This window comes from Zootoca vivipara, chromosome Z1 (genome assembly GCF_965207765.1).
Source record: "Zootoca vivipara chromosome Z1, rZooViv2.hap1.1, whole genome shotgun sequence".
Taxonomy (NCBI): domain Eukaryota; kingdom Metazoa; phylum Chordata; class Lepidosauria; order Squamata; family Lacertidae; genus Zootoca; species Zootoca vivipara.
The window spans coordinates 44410928-44434184 of NC_142583.1; the positions used below are offsets into that span (position 1 = coordinate 44410928).

The 23257-nt window shown below is 39.7% G+C and overlaps 1 protein-coding gene across 21 annotated transcripts in view; it reads left to right on the forward strand.

Annotated features, from left to right (window-relative positions):
- SCLT1 (sodium channel and clathrin linker 1) overlaps positions 1-23257 on the forward strand; it is a 47124-nt gene that overhangs the window by 13821 nt on the left and 10046 nt on the right. For all 21 annotated transcript variants that reach the window (XM_060278598.2, XM_088660328.1, XM_035114065.3 and 18 more), the window contains 11 exons: positions 1018-1083; positions 1948-2018; positions 5286-5376; positions 5508-5599; positions 6586-6763; positions 9824-9922; positions 10648-10719; positions 12795-12869; positions 16266-16411; positions 18688-18880; positions 20146-20342. In XM_060278598.2, coding sequence (XP_060134581.1) covers positions 1018-1083; positions 1948-2018; positions 5286-5376; positions 5508-5599; positions 6586-6763; positions 9824-9922; positions 10648-10719; positions 12795-12869; positions 16266-16411; positions 18688-18880; positions 20146-20342 — 1280 coding nt within the window. The remainder of the gene's footprint in view (positions 1-1017; positions 1084-1947; positions 2019-5285; positions 5377-5507; positions 5600-6585; positions 6764-9823; positions 9923-10647; positions 10720-12794; positions 12870-16265; positions 16412-18687; positions 18881-20145; positions 20343-23257) is intronic.

Sequence of the window (23257 nt, forward strand, 5' to 3'; positions counted from 1 at the left end):
CTTCAGTCCTCTTTTATGGTGGGGGTGAGACTCCATGGTACTTGCTCTTCCACAACCAAGGCCATACTGGGTCCTTCTGGCTGGGATGGGTAGTGGGGGAGATGGAATTTTGTTCTCTTTGTCCCAGTGGGATGGACATGCCAGCTATGTGGCTGGTGCATATTCAGACTCAATCCATTGACGTGCCGGGGAACAAGGAGGCTTTGGTTCCTTGTTCATGGTCTGTCCCCATCATGCCCATCCCATGTAACATCCTGTTTCAGACCATCCACTGAATGGTGCATCTATTCCAGCAGACTTTTCTGTCAGGATTTGGGGGGCATAAGTGCTGTCCTGAGGGCAGAGCTTCTGTCCTTTGGCAAAGCAGCTCTTAAATTGTTTCTATAAGCTCTTCATCTGGTACTTATCTGACTTTTGGATTGCTTTTGTAAAAGCAAAAACATGATTGTTTCTCATTTCCTTGAGATTTCAGAGATTGTCTTCAGAATGTGACATTGGTGCATTCTGAAGGTCTAAAAACTAAAAGGCATATTAGAAAAGGAGCACACTTACTATGACTTCAAAGCTCCTTATTTTGAAACCCATCTATGGATTTTCAGGGGTTAATTGCAGGGTTACCTCTCTTTAACTTGCATAGCTGTTATACATAGAACCCATTACTACTACACACATGTGCAACTATTGGTTCTGGTGGAAATGCCTCACATCTGGTTGCAGAATGTTCAACCACAGCTTGGCATTGGCTGAGTCCTTTGTGTGTACATTTTTCCATTTCTTTCACACACGGAAAAAACAGTAGGGACTGAAATATACCATTATTGCTTTTTCTGCTGCTGTGTATTTCTTTTGAAATATCTGGCTAACTGTCAAAGAGAGAATTCTGGACGACAGCCAGTGGTAATGTATACAATATAGTAATAGTACTTAAATGTTTAAAATGTTAAGCTTGAGCATTTATTTTTATGTTGATGTTAAATCCTTTAAATTATAATTACATGCTCTGCATCTTCTTTTTAGGATCAATTGACAAGCTTTCAGCAACTAACAAAGCAACTGCATTTCAACAACGAAAAAACAGAGTCAGTAAGTGAAACACTGAACATTATAATAACATCTTGAAACTGTTGTAGCCTATCTCATATGAATGTCCACTAAAAAGGGGAAAATAAATAAAACAAATGCAAATAGCTCCAAAGCAGATCCTAGGCACTTCTTAACTGTGTATATTACAAACCCCACCTTATTTTTTAACGCCTATGCCATATTTTCTACTTCATTTTTAATCTGTTTTAATTTATTTGTTGGATAACATAATTGGCCCTTGCTCTGGAAAATTAGGTCAGATTTGCGTCACCATGAAGAAGCAAGCCTCTGTCTGTGAAACCACACTTATTTACTTTTATTCCTTAGGGGTTTTTTTATCATTCAAAATAATGATATACAATTTTCTGTTTCCTCCACTTCTCTTCTTCACTTTTTGTGTCAATTCTGTTAGAGGGTAGTGAAAATGATTATAGTAGTGGTTGTAAAAGGGAGCATGAACACTGCATAGGGTACAAAAATTGTTTTATATTATATATGAAAATGCAGTACGACATAAGTTGACAATAATACTATGAAAAAACAAAGGCAAATGATGTAAATAGCTACATTTAAGAGAGGATTAAGAGGAAGTGGAGAACCTGTGAAGAAGATAGTCAAGTTGGGAAATTATGAAAGACTTAAACATTTTGGAGTCAACTGTTAGCAAAGAAAAAAAAATTGAAAAGCAAATTCTTACTACTTGAGGTAAATATGTGTAATCAGAACTTTTAGAACTTTCTGCTACAGGTCTTGGCATCAAATAAAAATATATCTGCCATACTATATTTACTGATTTTTTATATTTTTTATTTAATTTAATTTTTTTTCTTTGGAATGTATTAAAAGACTTTTCCATTATTGTAGCTTAATCAGGTATTTAAGAAGACTGTAACGGAACAGAATGTAGAACTGGACCAGCTACGCAAGGAACAGAGGTATAAATGAGATTTCTGAAACCTCATTTTATTTCATGAGCCCTAGTAGCTTGTTCTACCTTGTTTATTAAACCCATCTAACATCACAGAAACAGCAAACTATGTGACAGTGGTTCATATCCAGAGGTGACTTTTGAATGAGCAAAAAGTTTTTGTGCAATGAAAGTTTCATTAATTCTAGTCCACTGCACTCCATGCACTACGCATCCCTTCTTGTCCCTAACTCTTTTGAAGGGTTGCAGTGGGGAATCTATGAAAATAAAGACCTTGCCTGGTAATAGTGAAAGTGCCTTCTGCTCATGCGAACACAGATTCTAGGTATCATTCCACTATGGTTAAACTGTGGTGGTTGTGTGTATTTTTTGATTCTTAATCCAAATTGAAATTGATTTAGAGCAGCTTTTGCTAACCTGGAGCCCTCTAGAGGTTTTGAGCTGCACCCCACCCCAGCCTCAGCTTACCTGGCTGTGCTCACTAAGGCTGATGGGAACATGCATGTGAACACATACATTGGATATGTGGCATGTGTGTTTGTAAGAGCTTACATTTGTGAGAAGGTGGTTTGTGGTGTGTGATGAGTGCAGGTTGGTCATCCCTATGTCCCCTTTCCTTAATAGTACAGATTGTCAAGGATTCACACTTGTTTCTCCAAATGGGAATGAAAAAGGACGTCTCAAATAGTACATGTTTAAAATCATAATGTTTGCATGATTTTCTAACTTTCCGTGGCTCAAACCCAATGCTGCTATTCTGCTCACAGAATAAAAACTGGCTACAGGGTTGAAGGACTTTCCAGAATAGCACCAAGGCTGGAACTGTAGGAGAAAGTGAAATCAGTAAAAATCATGGCCACTTCTCTTACATTATTAGCATGTACCTTTCCTGAACCAAAAGCCATTTGATGAGCAGAATGGCAGCGCTGGATTGTGCACAATGGGATTATTACTTTTTTATCTCTGTTTTGCCTTGTACACATTAGAGATTCAAATAACATTATTTAATGTTAAGGAAATGAAAAAATAGCTAAAAGCAGCCCTTTTGCTTAAAAAAAAAATCTAGTCATTTGGTGTTAAAGTTGGCTTTAGGTATGTTCTAAAACTATATTTGAAGTTGAAAATGTAATTATAGAGGTCTCCTGTATCATTGCAGGGTGTGTGTGTGTGTGTGTGTGTGTGTGTGTGTGTGTGTGTGTGGTGTTAGTAAATACTTGCATAAATAATTGATTGTCACAGCCTGTGGGGTTTCTTTTTGTATAAGTAGCAGTAATGAGAGTGAATAAATATTTTAATGTAATGGTCCTGTCCCTGCAACAGAACTAAGCACAGAAACATAGCAGTTTAGTGCATATCAGGTTAAAGTTTTTAGTTATAAGTGGAAGTGTAGCTATGTAAGCAAACCTAGTGGATTGGTTGAGTGGATGTTTTCCCTATTGCTGCATTGCGGTGTCCTGCTATTCTGTTCTGTTTCCCCCCTCATATTTCTGTGGTTGTTGTTTTTTAAGGTTTTCTTGGTTTACAAAGATATGTGCAATGTTTCATAACATTTTTACAAATCAGTTTCATTTGTTGAGACATTGGGAAGAAAAGGGGAAGAGAGGTAGATAGGGGAGGGTGGGTGGGGTCAGGTGACGATGTTTATATTTTGCTTAATATGTGTGTGGGGTTTTGTCAGCATCGCTTGTGTAGGTTCTCTGCTGTTCGCTTGTGTTCCTTTGGTATATTGCTGTTTTTTGTGATTTTATTTTATTATTATTTTTAACCTGCCCTGGGACCATTTGGTGAGGGATCTCTTCTGAGGAAAATACCTACCTACCTACCAGATTCTGTTAAGGCCTGTGTAGATATGAAGATGCTTGCCTAATAGCAATGGGCAGGGAGTTCCAGAGAGTAGGTGCTGCCACAGTAAAAGAACAGTTCCTTACAAGTGAGGAATACTTTTAAAAGTGCCAGTTCCACAGATCAAAGGAGTCAAATGGGTATATATCAGGCATCCCCAAACTGCGGCCCTCCAGATGTTTTGGCCTACAACTCCCATGATCCCTAGCTAACAGGACCAGTGGTCGGGGAAGATGGGAATTGTAGTCCAAAACATCTGGAGGGCCGAAGTTTGGGGATGCCTGGTATATATGGACAATATGATACTTGAAGTAAGCTGGCCCAGAGCTGTTAAAGACTTTTTATGCTAATAGGAACACCTAAAAATTTGTCCCAGTAATGAATCAGCCCAGGTCTTGAAAGCCACAAAGATCATGTCTAAAGCCTCCAACAGAGAAGCAGGAACACAGCTGCAGTACCGTTCTCTTGCTCTTAAAAAAGGATGTTTATCAGGGTGATCAGTCTCAGGGCTGGGCTTGAACGCAGAGTAAAATATATAGAGAAAATATTTTAATTATTCAAGTGTGAACAATAAATATCTGCTGAAAGCCACAGATTGCAGTAGCACCTGCTGATGGAAACTTCTACTTCACTTCGTAATTCCCTGTATATACAGTTTTGTTAGAGAGTATTCCTATTTCATATAGAGATGGTGGTGTTATTGCTGAAAAGTGCTTCACAGAAGTTTCATAAGAACATAAGAAGGGCCCTGTTGGATCAGATCAAAGCTTTATCTGGTCTATCTGGCCCATTTCCCACAGTGACCAGTCAGATGGTTTTTTGGAAGCCCACAAGCTTCCAAAACGGCAGTAATTCTTTTTTGCTGCTGTTCCTAAATGACCCTTAAAAGAGGCATAAGATTTTTGGTCCTGGGGTGGTATACAGCTCTCATGACTAGCTTTCACTGATAGATTTATCCTAAATTAATTTGTCTAATCCCCTTGTAGAGCCATCAGAGTTGGTGGCCACATTTGTGAAAGTGAATGCCATAGTTTGAGTACGTTCTGTGCCCTGTGGCTGTTAGAACGTGTATGGGCTCAGTATCTGAAAAATCTCCATACGCATACCACATTATCTTAGGATCCATGTTGCTTTTGTTAAGACACTGAGGTCAGCTCCTTTCAGACAGTTTGGTACCCACATAGAGACCTGGCTGCATAGAAGCAGTTTTAGCAGTAATCTTGCCACTGATTCACAGATAAAACAGATGGAGGAGATACAAAATATACAAATATGGTTTTTTATTGGTCCAATGTAAGTGGACCAATGTATGGGAAAATATTATTTGATTATACAATTTAGTTAAGATGAAATAAGTAATGTGATTAGTAACTCTAATCTGCTTTTTTACAATAAAGTAAATAAAATTAAGAGTGTTTATTTTTACGTGTAGACAATCCAAGTTGGACTTGAGAACAGCAGCTGCTAAGGTTGATGAAATGACCAGACTGATTGAGAATCTTCAGGCCCAGGTAGAGAGAAAGGTATGTCATGTTACTTCTGATTTCAAACACAAGGCATTAATCAGACTTTGGTTGGTTGGCTCCTGTTTTTTTTTTTTTTTTAAATTGAAGCGAAGCTCTGATAATTTCTGAATGACTTCTGTGGCTTCCAGGAAGAAGAGGTGCTTGCTGCTCAGGAAAGAGAGGAAGCATCAGACAAACGCTTGCATCAATTGCAATCTAGCATAAAAGAACTGGAGAAAAGGTAGAACATTAATTGATATAAGGAGTGTGTGTTTTTGATTCTCTGGCACCATAAGAAGGAGCATTGAGAAATTTGAATTCCTTTTTTTTTTGCTTAAGCCATTACAGATATGTTCTTTAATTAAATATAGCTTATTAGACTTATAACTAGACTTGTTACTAACTGTAATTTTCTATGTATTGGATCTAAAAGTACACTTCCATTGGTAGACAGCGTCTTCTCACAGAAGGGTTATCTTCTCACAGAAGGTTTGTTTACTCCTTTCCTAACCAGTGCCTTCTGGTGTTCTGGACTTCAATTTCCATCGTCCCTCAGTGCTGACTTGGGCTGATAGGAGGTGTAGTCCAAAACAACTGGGAGGCCACAAGATTTAGGAAGGCTGTGTGCAAGTATTAGAGTAAAGGTAAAGGGGCCCCTGACCATCAGGTCCAGTCGTGTCCGACTCTGGGGTTGCGGCACTCATCTCGCTCTATATAGCAAAATTGCCTATCTGGCTGTTTCTGCAGCCCTAACTTGTTATGCACAATAAACCTTTGAGAACACTCTTATCCAAAGACATAGAGTGGAAATGGCTTTCTGGATATGTTGAAGGCAAGTAGTCTGGGCCTTCATTATACATTGGCATCATCATGAAATGCATTTGGAAGATGAGCAGATGCTGAAGACCCTGTGTAATGTGTTAGATCACTGGGCCCTTTGAAATAATTATCAAGGGCAGTTCCACATGGTGTTATAGCAATAGTTAAGGTTGCACAGATATACATATCAGTCATGAGATCTGAATTTGAAAGAGCTTGTCCCTTTGCCAGGAAAAATTGCTGAACTTCTGAAAACTAACCTTCAAAATCACTTCAAGATAGTGAACTGTGGCAAATGAAAATTCATATAACCTTGCCCTCTCTAGATTACAAGAGCTGACAATTGAATGTAATTTCAATCCTAGATTTAGCTTCAATCAGTTAAGTGGTCCTTGTTCTGATATGCAGGCTTTGTGTAGCTGCCGAAGATTTGAAAGAGCTAAGAACAGAAAAAACAAACCTAGAAAAACAAATCCAAGAACTGAATGTGAAGTGCACTGTTATGGAAAGGGAGAAGAATGATGCTATGGAAGAGGCTTGTAAGAGCATTCAACTCTTAGAAGAAGCTAATCTGCAAAAGAGTCAGGTAAACAAAGCACCAAGGGACCAATTCTGCATATCTGTATATTCACTCTGGTTCTTTTTCTGAAATAGCTGGAATAATCCAGAACTTGAGTGAGAGGCTACAATTTTGAACAGCCACCTGTTCAAAAAGGGGCCTTTTTAAAGCCACCTCACACTTTCAATTATGTATAAATAATGTAAGTATTTCTGACAAGTAGTCACACACTTTAAGGATTATAATGCAAATTGTGTATTGTGTATAATTGTCATTTTTTACATTCTTCCTTCATCATGCACTTTCAGGAAAAGTGACTTCCACCAGACACAGTTCACATTTCAGAAGTGCCTGCATTCTCTTGGAGCAATGGTCTTAATTGAACATTAAATAAAACTTGGGATGTTTCATTGGGGCTCCCATTTTAAGGATCATCGTTTGGGTCATTCATTCCAAGGCTATGACATCACAAGTTAGCATTTAAAAAATTTGAATCTTAGGGCATATATGTTTGCAGTAAGGCAGTTCAGGTAGCATAATCTGTATAGAGCTAGTGTAAATTTTTCTGTCAATTCTGAACCATCTTGCTACTATGATGTACAGTAGTAAATAGAACTCTAAAGTGTAGCACTCTAGAGACAAACTGTGCTAGAGGCATAAAAATCCGAGCTGACCTAGTTAGTAGTGCCCAAAAAATTCATGGAGAAAGCTAGAGAGTTCCAGAAAAACGTCTACTTCTGCTTCATTGACTATGCAAAAGCCTTTGACTGTGTCGACCACAGCAAACTATGGCAAGTTCTTAAAGAAATGGGAGTGCCTGATCACCTCATCTGTCTCCTGAGAAATCTCTATGTGGGACGAGAAGCTACAGTTAGAACTGGATATGGAACAACTGAGTGGTTCAAAATTGGGAAAGGAGTACGACAAGGTTGTATATTGTCTCCCTGCTTATTTAACTTATATGCAGAATTCATCATGTGAAAGGCTGGACTAGATGAATCCCAAGACGGAATTAAGATTGCCGGAAGAAATATCAACAACCTCAGATATGCAGATGACACAACCTTGATGGCAGAAAGCGAGGAGGAATTAAAGAACCTTTTAATGAGGGTGAAAGAGGAGAGCGCAAAATATGGTCTGAAGCTCAAAATCAAAAAAACCAAGATCATGGCCACTGGTCCCATCACCTCCTGGCAAATAGAAGGGGAAGAAATGGAGGCAGTGAGAGATTTCACCTTCTTGGGCTCCTTGATCACTGCAGATGGTGACAGCAGTCACGAAATTAAAAGACGCCTGCTTCTTGGGAGAAAAGCAATGACAAACCTAGACAGCATCTTAAAAAGCAGAGACATCACCTTGCCGACAAAGGTCCGTATAGTTAAAGCTATGGTTTTCCCAGTAGTGATGTATGGAAGTGAGAGCTGGACCATAAAGAAGGCTGATCGCCGAAGAATTGATGCTTTTGAATTGTGGTGCTGGAGGAGACTCTTGAGAGTCCCATGGACTGCAAGAAGATCAAACCTATCCATTCTTAAGGAAATCAGCCCTGAGTGCTCCCTGGAAGGACAGATTGTGAAGCTGAGGCTCCAATACTTTGGCCACCTCATGAGAAGAGAAGAATCCTTGGAAAAGACCCTGATGTTGGGAAAGATTGAGGGCAATAGGAGAAGGGTACGTCAGAGGACAAGATGGTTGGACAGTGTTCTCGAAGCTACGAACATGAGTTTGACCAAACTGCGGGAGGCAGTGCAAGACAGGAGTGCCTGGCGTGCTATGGTCCATGGGGTCACGAAGAGTCGGACACAACTAAACGACTAAACAACAACAACAACAACAAAAATTCAGGACAGAGCCAAAGATGATCCATTGCTACCATTTGCTGTACCCTCCCAAGTAGTGATACCTTCTTTTATCTAATAATTTTTATAATGGTTAAAGTTTATATTTATTGCTTATATTTTAGATTGTATTTTGGATTGTTTTATGTATATATGTGTATGCTGGTCGAGAACCGTAACAATAACTAACTAACTAACTCTAGAGACAAACAACTTTTAAAATATAGTCCGTAATACTTTTTTTAAAATAGTTTTTAAAAAATTGATACCAGTCCATTTCGTTTTGGGGGGGAAACCAATTTCTTATAACTTTGAAGTACTATACTTGTATTTTGACAATAAAAACTAAACATAATGTTCTCTGATATGGAAAAAGGGGATGATCCAGTCTGTCCTCTGCATGCAAGAGGAAGGCTAGCAGAAGGAGGGAGCTGTCAGTGGGAGAATTATGCACAAAGAAAGGGCATGGAGGACAAGGGGAAATGTGATGAAGAACTGGATCATATACATATTGCTATTGTACTCCAATGGAAGGAAGGACATTCAGATTGGATCTCTCAGCTGTGGGAAAGTTAAAACAAAAGGTCTCGAGAATGCAGTTGTTTAAACTCAGAAGAAGGTTGGTTGAGGAAACAGATATCTAGATTCAGGTAGGTAGCCATGTTGGTCTGACGCAGTCGAAATAAATAAAAAAATTGTCCAGTAGCACCTTAGAGACCAAGTAAGTATGTTCTGGGTATAAGCTTTCATGTGCATGCACATGAAAGCTTATACCCAGAACATACTTAAATGGTACCCCTGACCATTAGGTCGAGTTGCGGATGACTCTGGGGTTGCACACTCATCTCGCTCTATAGGCCAAGGGAGCCAGCGTTTGTCTGCAGACAGCTTGCGGGTATTGTGGCCAGCATGACTAAGCCGCTTCTGGCGAACCAGAGCAGTGCACGGAAACGCCATTTACCTTCCCGCTATTTATCTGCTTGCACTTGATGTGCTTTCAAACTGCTAGGTGGGCAGAAGCTGGGACCAAATAACAGCTCACTCTGTCGTGGGGATTCGAACCGCTGACCTTCTGATCGGCAAGCCCTAGGCTCTGTGGTTTAGAAAAAGTGCGTTTTAGAGTTTGTTAATTTTCTGTTCACTAGAATATGGTCTTGTAACTTTTTAATTTTTAGAATTGTTACCTGTTTTGTCCTCAACAGGAGTACACTTAGTTTTTTAAGGACTATTCATTTCATTTCCCATTTAGGCAATGATATGTGCAAAACAAAAAGAAGAGGAGATTGAAAATATGAAGGAAGCATTTTCTCATCTGCTTCAAGATGCTGCTTCAAGTACTAGAAAGGAAGTGAGTTGTTGTGATTAAAACTTTATTTATTGGAGAAAACATTTATAGAAAGTCTTCCATATAAAACAGCAAAGCAATTTACGAGAAGAATTTATGTAATTAAATTTAATTTATATACCGTCCTTCATCTGAAGATCACATAGCATTTTATAAAAATACATAGCATAACAACAAACAAAACAATAACCCTCCCAAAAACAGTAATCAATACAATAAAACAACAAAAGACAAACAATTAAATGCTAAAATACACAAACAAGCCCAGTATTCAAAATCAGTGCTCAGACATACCCCCACAAATTGGTGTGTTCTAACCAAACAGTGGAACACCAATACTCCAGATGGCTGCCTGCAGTAATCTCTAGGGGAATGTTGTTCCACATCATGGTGGCAAGTGCAGAGGACTTTCCTTGAGTTGGCAGTAAATAGGTGGGAGCATGCTCTCAGATTTGCTCTCAGATAGGAATGGACCTAAGCTTTTCAGGGCCTATCTTGCATGTTAATTATGATATATATATATTTTTCTGGATGTTTTATTAACTGTATTGTTCTAGCTTGTTTATATTTTTATGTTTTTGTAATCAGGCCAGGGATCAGTTGACAAGATGAGCAAGCAGCAATTTAATTAAATTTAATTCTTATTGTTTATTCTAATAGTGCATTGCATGACTGGAAAAACTAACCATTGCACACTAAACAATACATATATATATATATTTTAAAAGGTAGAAAATGAAAAGAAAAGGTGCAATATTCAGATATCTCGATTAGCAGAAGAAATTGATGCACTCCAGAAGGTATGCCTTAGTTGTATTGGAATTGCTTGTTCTTTGTCTTTAAACTTTTTGGGGGGAAATGTAAATTGTATCATGAATTCAATCTTTCTGCTGTGTCACATACATTGGAAGAATGAAAATTCTAAAAGCAAATTCAGCCACAGTTGTGCATAGCATATGTCCTATGGATTTCATCAATAGTGATGGGAAAGAAGCTCTGATCCCATTGAAAAAAAATAAGCTTAAAGGTGCTTTTGCTTTTGACTGGAATGCTGTCAAATTATTGTGTGGCGATACCCCGAGCCCTCCCGGAATAAATAAAGACACAGGACACATTGCATAAGGTTAATGGGCATAAAAGGCCACAACTTTATTGATTACGGGTGTAGAGAGGTATTGGCTTAGGCATTGGATCTAACCGTCTATATCCGACTCCAGCCCGCTCTGCTGGCAGTCTGTGAAGGGTTAACCACCGTTGGATTAGCCCTGCGATGCAGATCAACTAGGAACTCACCCTGGGGCCACCACTAGGGGGCGTGTCTTAGGCCTTCACCTACCATGGCTTCGGACATGGCCACGCCCCCGGACTCCTTAAGGGAATACCCTTCCGCATTTTGGGGGAGGTGATGACAGCAACCTCCCCCCCCACCTGTAACCTTTCAGAGATAATCCAATGCCTACCGCCAAAAACCAAAGTTGTGACGAGTTGCTACGAGGTAAGCATCAGAATCTTCATTTTAAAAAATTCAGCAATGGCTGTTGCTGGGTGGTAGTAGTTGATCACCATTTATGCTTTTGTTTCTGAATCTGACAAAATGGTGGAGAACTTTTATCTTTTTCAAAATTCTGGAACAAGTCTTAAAGTCTGTCAACAATATTTGAGGATTTTGGTGTATGTGGACATTTTATTTTGTTAACAAGTTTTCATGCAAGCTCTCTTTATTCACATAGTAGTAAAGGTTTTTGAGCAAAAAGCTAAAAATGAAGGTTCTCTCTGCTCATCAGACTTTCTACCTGTGCTTTTGAGGAGGTTCAGCAGAAGATGAAAAAGATAAAAGTTTTGTTTGTGGCGGGGGTGGAGAAACTGTATCTGCACTTGGATGCAAGGTCATGGTAAAATATAGGTGTCTCCCTGGCAGGGGATTCTGAGGTAAACAGGGATTAGGGGTTCAACAGGGGAACAGGACAGAAAGAGTCATTTAAAGGATAAAAAGAGATAAAGGAGTGAGGAGAAATGCTTAATTCTCCCTTTGCCCCCATCCTCCCTCCAACTTTGCAATTTTTTGTGGAATATCCCCCCCATCCCTTTCATTTTTTTTGTTCTAGCATTGTATTTTTATTTTGCTTATTTTCTTACCTACCCGTATATACTCGAGTTTAAGCCGACCCGAATATAAGCCCAAGGCACCTAATTTTACCCCCCAAAACTCTGAAAACTTATTGACTCGAGTATAAGCCAGTTCACCACACCACAAACCGGCGGAGGAGGAAGGAGCAGCCCGGAAGGGCTGCTTTCAGGCTGCTTGTTCCTCCGCAGCTTTCAGGCTGCTCGTTCCTCCGCCGCCGACAGCGAGAGGCGGGCAGCAGCGAGACCAGCAGCGAGAAAGGGCTCCTTTTGGGCTGCTTGTCCCTCCGCCGCTACCTCTGCCGCAGCGCCTCTCCCCTCTCCCAACAGTAGCTCCTGTGCCTGCCCTTACACGAGGCGGGCGGCGCCGGTGGGACCAGCAGCGAGAAAGGGCTCCTTTCGGGCCACTCATCCCTCCTGAGTGTGTGTTAGAGAAAACAAAATCATGTGCATAATCAATTATATGACAAGCTACTTGTATGTTAATTTGCTACAAGTGCTATAAATATTTCAAAAACTATTGTCCCAACAGAACAACCTAAATTAAGATTAAATTACTAGTATATATGTGACTTGTTTTATATGTAGAGAAAATGCAAGACAGAGAAGACTTAAAGGAAGCTTAAAATGAGTGACATTTGTGCTTACTCCACATACCAGGTGGTAGATGACTCAACCCTGGCATTGTTTGTTTGCCAAGTAGAGTTTGCTCCTTTTTCTTCCTAATGCTTGCCTTTTGCTTCTTTGGTAGGAATGTGAAGAGAAGCAGATCCAAATTGAGCGGAGTGCTAGAGAAAGGCAAACTGTGGAAGAAGAGCTAGAGAAGGTGAAAAATGGTTACCATAGTAGTTTTCATGTATTAGTATGTACTATGCTTATCTGTATGCCAATACCTAAGATTACCACATTTTTCGCTCCATAGGACGCACCTGACCATAGGAAACACCCCATTAAATATTTGAGGAAGCTTATTTTGCAAAGGGGGAAAGCTCCAATTTTTTTAGGATCAGCTCAAAGTTGTGCAGCTTTTTTTTGCAAATGGGAAAAGCCCCGTTTTTTTGGGGGGGGGGGAGGTCAGCTCAGAGTTGTGCAGCTTTTTTGCAAAGGGGGAAAGCTCCATTTTTTAGGAACAGCTCAAAGTTGCTGAGTTTCCTTGCAAAGGGAAAAATCCTGTTTTTATGGGGTTCAACTCACAGTTCTGCAGCTTCTCTAGGAAAGGGACCCATTTCTACAGTTTCCAGACAGATAATCTAATCACCCCGTCAGTCACATGTCTCCCTCTGCAGACAACAATTGAGGCCTAGGCAAGGGGCTGGGGAGGGAGCTAACTTTCTTATCTCCCTTCCCGATCTCTTGCAATCAGCTGCTGAGTGGGTTCCTTTCTCTTTCCCTCTTGTTAGCCTTTAGCTCTTTATTTTTTTTTTTAAAAAAGCACGATCTGCCTTTAGCCCCTGGGCAATTCGGCTCCAGGGACCACGCATTCGCTCCATAAGACGCACAGAATCTCCTCTTATTTCTTAGGGGGAAAGTGTGTCTTATGGAACGAAAAATACGGTATATGTCTTGAAAATTCTAATATTTGCATGTGCGATACAATAGACAGAGGACAAAACATTGGAACCTTTTTGAGGTAAATACAAAGTTATTGTTGAGGTATTTTTGAGGTAAATACAAAGTTCTTGTCGAGGTCTGCTTCCTCTACAATGGCTGACCCATAGCATAGTTCTTTGGTTAGCTTATAAAGATATAGGTCAGCTGTCTCTGGAGATAATAAGTTAATGTGTAGGCCATTGTCTGTCAGAAAAGGATTCTCCAGATATCCCTGAGAAATTGGGAGGAGATGTAAGTTGTGCCAGTCCAGAGATTGGAAACAGATTTTCTCCAGAATTTGGATTGTTTCATGTTATGAGGCTGCACAATATAGAATGTGTATCTCAAGAATGCAGAGCAAATTTGATCAAGGTTGCATCATGGAATTTATTGTGTGCCTGGAATGCATAACAGTATTAGGGAAGATAATTGGTGGTAGGATGGGGTTAAAGTATGAGAAGAATGCATTCTGGAGAGAATACAGAACATGTGTCTTAGTATCAAGCATTATCCCCACCCCCAGTTACTGTCATGCTTATAGTGGATTTCATTTAAACTGCAGAAATGTTCTGTATTGGGGAAGTGAGTTAGATCCATGGAAATAAGTGTTGAGATTCAGTCACAATGAACCATGGTTTAAAATGACAGAATCAAGCCATAGCAAGCTTTGGGCTCTTCTTCTTTTCTGTTCTTCTGGCATTTCTATGAGGATATCAGAAGCATGTTTATAAGGAAGTTTCATTTCGTCCATACGCTACAAACTGTGATGAATCATAACTGATTTGTTAATCTAACCAACTTGAAATCATGGGTTAAGAAGCTGATTTGTTTTCAAAAAGAATATTTAAGATTCATTACAGATTAGAAGTGTTGTTAGTCGATAATGGAAGTGAAAACTTACCTCCTTCTCAAAGTGGAGGAGGAAAGGGAAGGGTGGAATGCATAGAGGCTTAATGTGGCTCATTCCCATCATGATAAACCATGTTTTACGATGTCTGAACTGGCCCATTATCATAGAATCCTTACAACAACCCAGAGCACAATCCTTACCCTTTGTATCTGAAGTCAGCCCCATTGAGTTCAATAAGAATTGCTCCACTTAAGTGTTGTTGCTTTAGTATGCTATATTATTCCTATATCACAGATATGAAGTAGGGTGCTGAGGCTTAGAAATTGTGAATTCAAGGCAGAGCTCAGTTGTGAATTGGGAACGTTCAACCTCACATTAGCCTCAGCAGTATACCATCACTTGGAAACTCAGACTAGAGTTGATGAGCAAATAGATGAGATACCAGTAGCTTTTATGTAAGTCATTACTCATAGTAAAACAACAGTTCCATGAACCATCCAGTGACAGTATCCTTTGTTTAACTAAAAACCCAATGAAATGGTGAAAAAAGTATTGAAGAATTAGAAGATGGGTGTAATCTGTTACCAAAAATCACTTTTATGCAAGCTCTGTTTTTCTTGCTGCAACTTTCATAAAGCATTTTCGAGATTAACTTAACAATGAATTACAAAAATAAAAATGACCACAGTCCAGAGAGCAGTGAATGAAAGAAAAATGCCACATGAATTTCCATGTGCAAGGCCTAAGTGCAAGATTTAACTATGTGATATAAGATTTTTATATGCAGAGCAGATTCCATGGATTCATCATCCTGCTTCTTGCAATAAGCTGTTTCTGTAAGGAAAGTAATTACTCTGACTACAGAAGCTGTTTTCTGTGAAAGAGCATTTCTCTATAATTTGTCTTCTAGAAAACCCCCATTTAAAAGACTAGGTGAAAAATGCAACTAACATTAAAGGAGTATGAGCAAAAAAATATACAGATTGATGAGATGAGGGTTACAGGTAAGCAGTTCACACAATTTCTTTAAAGTCTGTTATGCTGCCTTTCTGCCGCACAGTAGTATTCAAGGCAGATCACAAGAAGGTAAAATCCACTTTAACAAAAATATAATTCCAGGAGAGAGATGGATGCAGGAAACCACCTCAGTCTGTTCCAGCTGAGGTATCTACTCTCCACCAGGTCCTACCACCAGCTTCCCTGGGCGAAGGATCCTCAAGTCTTTCAGTAATAATAAAAATAATAATATCCTGCCCATCTGGCTGGCTTTCCCCAGCCAAAATATAATATATATATTATATATTTATATTTGCTGGAGAGCTTTATTTGTTTTAATGTTTCTTGTAAGCCATCTTGAAAGGATTTGTATCCTAAAAGGTGGGATATACAGTAATAAATTGTAAGAAATAAATATCAGTATCAAACAAACAGCAGCAAATAATACCGTGTCTCAAAAATGGGCTAAAAGCAATCAAAAGCAGCAAAAGTAGTTCACATATCCTAACCGAGTCAACCATACTATTAATTATAAACATGTTAATACAACATTAAATAGTCTATGAAAAGCTTTGGGTAAAGTAATCCTCTTGTCTGAAGCCAGAAGGATAAGAGAATAGGTACTGGGATGATTTTCATTGGAAAGAGATAGTCGTCGTAGAAATGAAATTCCATTATCTTGAAATTTAAACTATGAACTATAAAGTGGTTGATTGTGTAACACCAGTAGCGTGGTTATTGTTACAAGGATCTAAGTGAATTTTCTTTTTTAAACACTTCAATCAGGTGTATCGTGAAGGTAGAGGAAATGAAGGTGATTCTAGAAAATTAGAAGAGCTTTACCAAAGGTGTCTCATTGCTGAACTAGCCAAAGATGATTTGCAGCGAAGTCTACAAACAGCACAAAACAAAATTAAGCAACTTGAAATGAAGTAAGTAATCACTATTTACTTATAAACAAGTACTGACGTTCATTCAGTAATAGTTCACTGGAAAGTCCCTTGAATTGAAACTTTTGTCATTTGTTTTTATATCCATTGTCCATATTTTTATGTTGTGGTACGTGCACAAGCATGAATGAGCTGCTGGGAATCTTGGGGTTGCATGCTCTACCCTTTCTCTCAGGCAGCCAGGAAGAGGATTTTGGCACAGTTTCACTTTCCATGAAACCTGGCTTATGTGCAAACCAGAAATTGTGGTTTCAAGCAAGGTTTGGCCAGTTTCTAAACAAACCAGCTGCAAACCATGGGTTATGAAACTGAACTAGAGTTCATTTTAAACTATGATCTCTCTGTCATGCATAACAAGTCAGGTTTTGCTGAAAGTGAAACTAATATCTGTCATATTGGAGGGGAAGGAGTGAGAGCAGAAACTTAGATAGGGTTGCCATATCTTGAAGAGCAAAAAAGAGGACAGCCTAAGAAGTGCACAGGACCACCGCCACCACTCCCATGCATCTCTTTCCCCACCTTGGGCTGGCAGTGACTGGAGCATACAGAGCAGTCTTACGCCCTCAAACCCAGGTATTTCCTTTAAAATGTAAAAATCCACACTGATGGGCATATTGCCACCCCCCCCCAAAGGACAGGTCTGGGATTTCCCTAAGAAACATTGGTTTCTTTCTACTCATCAGTGCCAAATTTACATACGGGCTGGGCAGACTGCAGCCCAGGGTCTCATAGTCTGTGGGCGCTCAGTCTCTTTCCAATTTTTAAAATAAAAACAGGCAAATTTTAGTATTAGGCCCAGTTGCTTAGTAACATGGCACACGTAACTTATGAGTCTGACTGCATAACAGTTACACAAGTGCATACTTACTGTTAGTAAAGTTAATGGAGGTGTTAAAGTCAGCTATGAAGCAATACAAGAGTTCAGATCACTGTCTATCATTATAGCGTGTGCTTTTCGAACAATAAAGGATTCTTTTAATTTTTAATTTTGACTTTTTTCTGAAAACCATAATGAGTAAGCAATATAAAAGTGGTACTAGTAAATGAAAGCAACAAAAGAAAATACTCAAAAGTTTGAAGCCAGTCATGTTGTATGGCATCATACAGCAGGTAGAACCAGCCCTATATAATCTCTCAGAAACAGGAGCCTTAGATAAACTTTCTCCAAGACACAAATTTACGGAAATTCATATATTGCTGTCATGGATGTTGTTGAAGCCAACCTATTTCTGACCACACAGAACCTGCCACAGTGTGTGTGTACAAGTGTTGAATGCTTATAAGAAGAGTACATTTCTCTTAGAATGTTACTGCTGCTGACAGCATCATGCTTCAGATCATCTAAGAAGGAAGGAATTGCAAAGCATTTCCCCCCATTGCAACTGAATAGAAAAGAGTCACATGGTTACAGGGGTTTCACTATAACTTATGCTCTGTGAGGGAGGCCCTGCAGCAATGTGACTATAGAAAACAGAAGCTCCTTCTTTTACTTGTAACTTGGTAAAGGCTTTTTTCGGGGTAATATATTCATATCCCTTAGGCTAGGCTTGAAGCTAACTAGGGTAACTTTTGCTGTAGCTGCAAAACTGCAGGAATAATTTTATTTGCCTACACAGTTGAGTTTCTTCTACTAATACCAAGTTTAATCAGATTATCCTCCCTATATCATAGCACAGCACATCCATTCAAAAAATACTATCACTTACTGTAATAGTATTCAAAAGACATATCACAGTGAAGATGAAAAGGCTCATATTTAAATAGTATATGAAGTTCAATACCCTCCCATAGTCTTCTGAAATGTTATTAAGTTAAATAATGTGCAGTGCAACCCTCTGAATGTTTACACAGAAGTAAGTCATATTGTGCTCAGTACGAGTTATTCAGGTAACCTGCTCCAAAATTGTCTAGCTGTGTTTCATTTTTGCTCTTATTCAAAGCCCTGAGAATGTTTCAAGGCATGTCCAGAGCTTTCCATATAATAACTGAAATAAACAGGGAAGTCTTTCTAAGCAGAGAGGCTCCATACAAAAAAAAATGAAACTTAGTGGGGAATACTTCGCTTTTTAGTTGCCAAGCCTTTTGATCATTCAAATTCCACACTACTGAACATTGTATGTATTATGCATTCACCTTAATTGAAGACTGATATATTAATCTCTCTGCATTCGTTTAACATATTTGTATCCTACCTTTCCATTCAATAATGGATTACCAAATATTGTTTGTGAATTTCTCCTCCCTTCCTCAACTTCAAGCTATGAGGAACAGAGAAACAGTGGTCAGGAAATGATTTACAAGTTGCAAAGTATTCTGGAATCTGAAAGAAAGAACTGTGGCTCTGTCAGTGAAGAGCGCTTAAAACTCCAGCAAGAGAACGAGCAGTTTCAAAAAGAAATGGAAGAATTGAGAAAGCTGGCTGTGGAGGCACAACAAGCTGCAAAATTAAAGGTATTCACATTTATATGGTATTTTATTTTTGATGCCACATCTTCAAAGATTCAATGAAAGAAGAAATCTGTGTACAGGGAGACAGACAGGGTGTCAAATTTCTCACCACAGCAATATTGCCATAGTTTAATATTCCTTAATTTTGTATTCCATTCTTCTCCTTTGGTGTTTTTCAAAATATACTAAAATTACCTTTTGCCATTATAATAATGTTTCTTATCCACATATCAACCCAGCTATGTAAGCAATGGACACAACTGACTTTTCCATTAATGTTCCAGTGTCTGGAGGCAGTAGTTAGGAGGACTGGATAACTACGTGCCACTTGGTTCTTTTCCCAATCAAGTAATTTACTTCCAGACAGCAAAAACTTTTTTAAAAATCATACATAATGCAAACAGTCTAACATGTTAGTCTTTTTCTATAACAAGAGATATACAACCTAAATGTCTAGAAAATGCACAACACAATATAGTGCAAGGGGATTTTCGGCCCAATGACTATTGACATCACCTTTAAAAAAGGGATAAGGAGCATTTTGTACATGCAACTCTACCAACCTCAATTTTGATATGATTCAGATCCACTATTGCTTATCCCTTTCATTTTCTTCCTACTTCTCTTATATGCTGTGCTTGTAAGAGAAGATTCCTGTTTTTTGTTTTTTTATCATCTGCCTCTTAATTCCTTAACTTTCTCTTCTGTTCCCCCGCAAGAGCTGTTTTCTCTTCTTTGCAGCAAAGTTACACATTAACTTGTCTTCTTCCTTCCATAGTTGGTTAACGCCCTTCAGTTGCTCACTTCGGCACTTTACACTTGGAGTTTGCATAATAGTTGGCTGAACTAATTAGCTGTTGTTGGATGGAGACTTGGGGACAGCCTCAAGTTTTTGCTCTGATACCTAAAAGATAAATCAGGGCTTCATACAGAATTTTTACTGCAGGGATTCAAGCATTCAGTGATAAAATGAATAAAGGATGAAAGATTTGCACACCTAGAAACAATTATTACTCATCATGTGTGATCCAAGTGTGACAATCTGCAATCTCTTTTCAATCAAATTAGTTACTGTATTCATTCAGAAATGAATTCTTTCAGCTTATATCCACAATTAAAAGTCCAGTAATCTTTTGCAGATAGATATAGCCTGATTGTCAGTATGTGCACACAAACAAACAAACAAACTTCAGTCCTTTAGTCAAAATACAAAAGCTACCGTGAACTGATGTGAGGCTTTAAACTTATTTTACTTTTTTATACTATAGATAAGCATAATGGAGAATGAGCATATAATAAAAGAGCATGGGTCTGAAGTTCGTTTGAAAGAGATGGAAGATGTGCATCGAAAGTCTACTGCTGAGCTGAGACGCCTCTTGATAGCTCAACAGAAAGCAACAAATCGGTGGAAGGAGGAAACAAAGAAACTAACAGAAGCTACAGAAAGCAGAATAAATAGTTTAAAGTAAGTAATATAATTTTGTTTGGCATTTTTAACAAATGCAGGCAGCTGGGTATGGATCCACTGGGACCATAATTCAAACAGGAAATGTAGATGTGATACTGTTCTTGTTTAGATTTTAATAAACATTCCTCTGTTTTGTGATTGTCCAGAAATAATAGCTGTTAGAGCAAAAATTTGAGAAGGTAGATTTAAAGCTTCCAATAGATAAGCATTGCTGCGGGGAAAACTGTTTCCCTACTGCAGTTCAGAAAGGTTTATTAATGGAGCCTGGTCCTCTGAATAAGCTTAAGATGCAGCAGGGCCTTAGAAAGCACTGGGCCTTAGAAAGCACTGCTAAAAACAAGGCCAGTGGAAGTGATGCTATTCCAGCTGAACTATTTAAAATTTTAAAAGATGATGCTGTTAAGGTGCTACACCCAATATGCCAGCAAGTTTGGAAAACTCAGCAATGGCCAGAGGATTGGAGAAGATCAGTCTACATCCCAATTCCAAAGAAGGGCAGTGCCAAAGAATGCTCCAACTACCGCACAATTGCGCTCATTTCACACACTAGCAAGGTTATGCTTAAAATTCTACAAGGCAGGCTTAGGCAGTATGTGGACCGAGAACTCCCAGAAGTGCAAGCTGGATTTCGAAAGAGCAGAGGAACCAGAGACCAAATAGCAAACATGCGCTGGATTATGGAGAAAGCTAGAGAGTTCCAGAAAAACGTCTACTTCTGCTTCATTGACTATGCAAAAGCCTTTGACTGTGTCGACCACAGCAAACTTTGGCAAGTTCTTAAAGAAATGGGAGTGCCTGATCACCTCATCTGTCTCCTGAGAAATCTCTATGTGGGACAAGAAGCTACAGTTAGAACTGGATATGGAACAACTGATTGGTTCAAAATTGGGAAAGGAGTACGACAAGGTTGTATATTGTCTCCCTGCTTATTTAACTTATATGCAGAATTCATCATGCGAAAGGCTGGACTAGATGAATCCCAAACCGGAATTAAGATTGCCGGAAGAAATATCAACAACCTCAGATATGCAGATGACACAACCTTGATCGCAGAAAGTGAGGAGGAATTAAAGAACCTTTTAATGAGGGTGACAGAGGAGAGCGCAAAATATGGTCTGAAGCTCAACATCAAAAAAACCAAGATCATGGCCACTGGTCCCATCACCTCCTGGCAAATAGAAGGGGAAGAAATGGAGGCAGTGAGAGATTTTACTTTCTTGGGCTCCTTGATCACTGCAGATGGTGACAGCAGTCACGAAATTAAAAGACGCCTGCTTCTTGGGAGAAAAGCAATGACAAACCTAGACAGCATCTTAAAAAGCAGAGACATCACCTTGCCGACAAAGGTTAAAGCTATGGTTTTCCCAGTAGTGATGTATGGAAGTGAGAGCTGGACCATAAAGAAGGCTGATCGCCGAAGAATTGATGCTTTTGAATTATGGTGCTGGAGGAGACTCTTGAGAGTCCCATGGACTGCAAGAAGATCAAACCTATCCAATCAGCCCTGAGTGCTCCCTGGAAGGACAGATCGTGAAGCTGAGGCTCCAATACTTTGGCCACCTCATGAGAAGAGAAGAATCCTTGGAAAAGACCCTGATGTTGGGAAAGATTGAGGGCACTAGGAGAAGGGGACGACAGAGGACAAGATGGTTGGACAGTGTTCTCGATGCTACGAACATGAGTTTGACCAAACTGCGGGAGGCAGTGCAAGACAGGAGTGCCTGGCGTGCTATGGTCCATGGGGTCACGAAGAGTCGGACACGACTAAACGACTAAACAACAACAACAAGCAGCAGGATAAACTATAAAGTCTATCCTATTCTTGGAAAGTGAGGCTATTGTTCAACCCTGCTCTGCTTCTGGAAGGAAAGGAACCCTGCCTTATTGCCTCTTCTCAACAGTGGCTAGAACATGGCATGTTCTCATTAACTTTTGAAGTGATTCCAAAAATCAACAGTGCTGCTCAAGGAGGTGGTAGAGCAGTGGAATAGCAATGTCAGTGCCTCATGCAGTCAAGCTGCAGGAGATGGGTAAAGGTAAAGGCGCCCCTGACCATCAGGTCCAGTCGTGTCCGACTCTGGGGTTGCGGCGCTCATCTCGCGTTATTGGCCGAGGGAGCCGGAATTTGTCCGCAGACAGCTTCCGGGTCATGTGGCCAGCATGACAAAGCTGCTTCTGGTGAACCAGAGCAGCGCACGGAAACGCCGTTTACCTTCCCGCCGGAGCGGTCCCTATTTATCTACTTGTACTTTGATGTGCTTTCGAACTGCTAGGTGGACAGGAGCTGGGACCGAGCAACAGGAACTCACCCTGTTGCAGGGATTCGAACCGCCAACCTTCTGATCAGCAAGCCCTAGGCTCTGTGGTTTAACCCACAGCGCCACCTGGGTCCCTCAGGAGATGGGTATTAGCACTCAAAGTGGTCACTGAGGTCAGGAAATAGCAACCGAGTCAGTATTTGCTGAATCTGAATAAGTGTTTAGCTGTGAAAACCCCAGATTCTGTTGCAACACGGAGCTCTGATCATTGTATGCAGGTATTTCTAAATCTTCAACTCAAAAGGGGGGGGGGGAACGTGTGGACAAAAAAATCAGTAAGTTGTTCATAATAACTTTAATTGGCTTCTTTCTGAAACAGTGCCGGTGGGAGTCAAAGGTGGTTTAGAAGAAGCTTATTGAATATTCTTTTTGTTAGCGCTTCAAACTAGGAAATCCCATTTGCAGTCAGGACCTGGAAATTGTAGCATAGTCTGATTTAACAAGAAAAGATGTACCTGCGCCTTCTATCCTCCCTAGGCAGTTATTTTTCTCAACTGAATTCCCATACCACAACTCATGGGAAGGACTATGGGGAGGTAAGCAGCAGATGCAAGGATAGTTGTGCACCTGTCCTCTTACAGGATGGACTTTGGT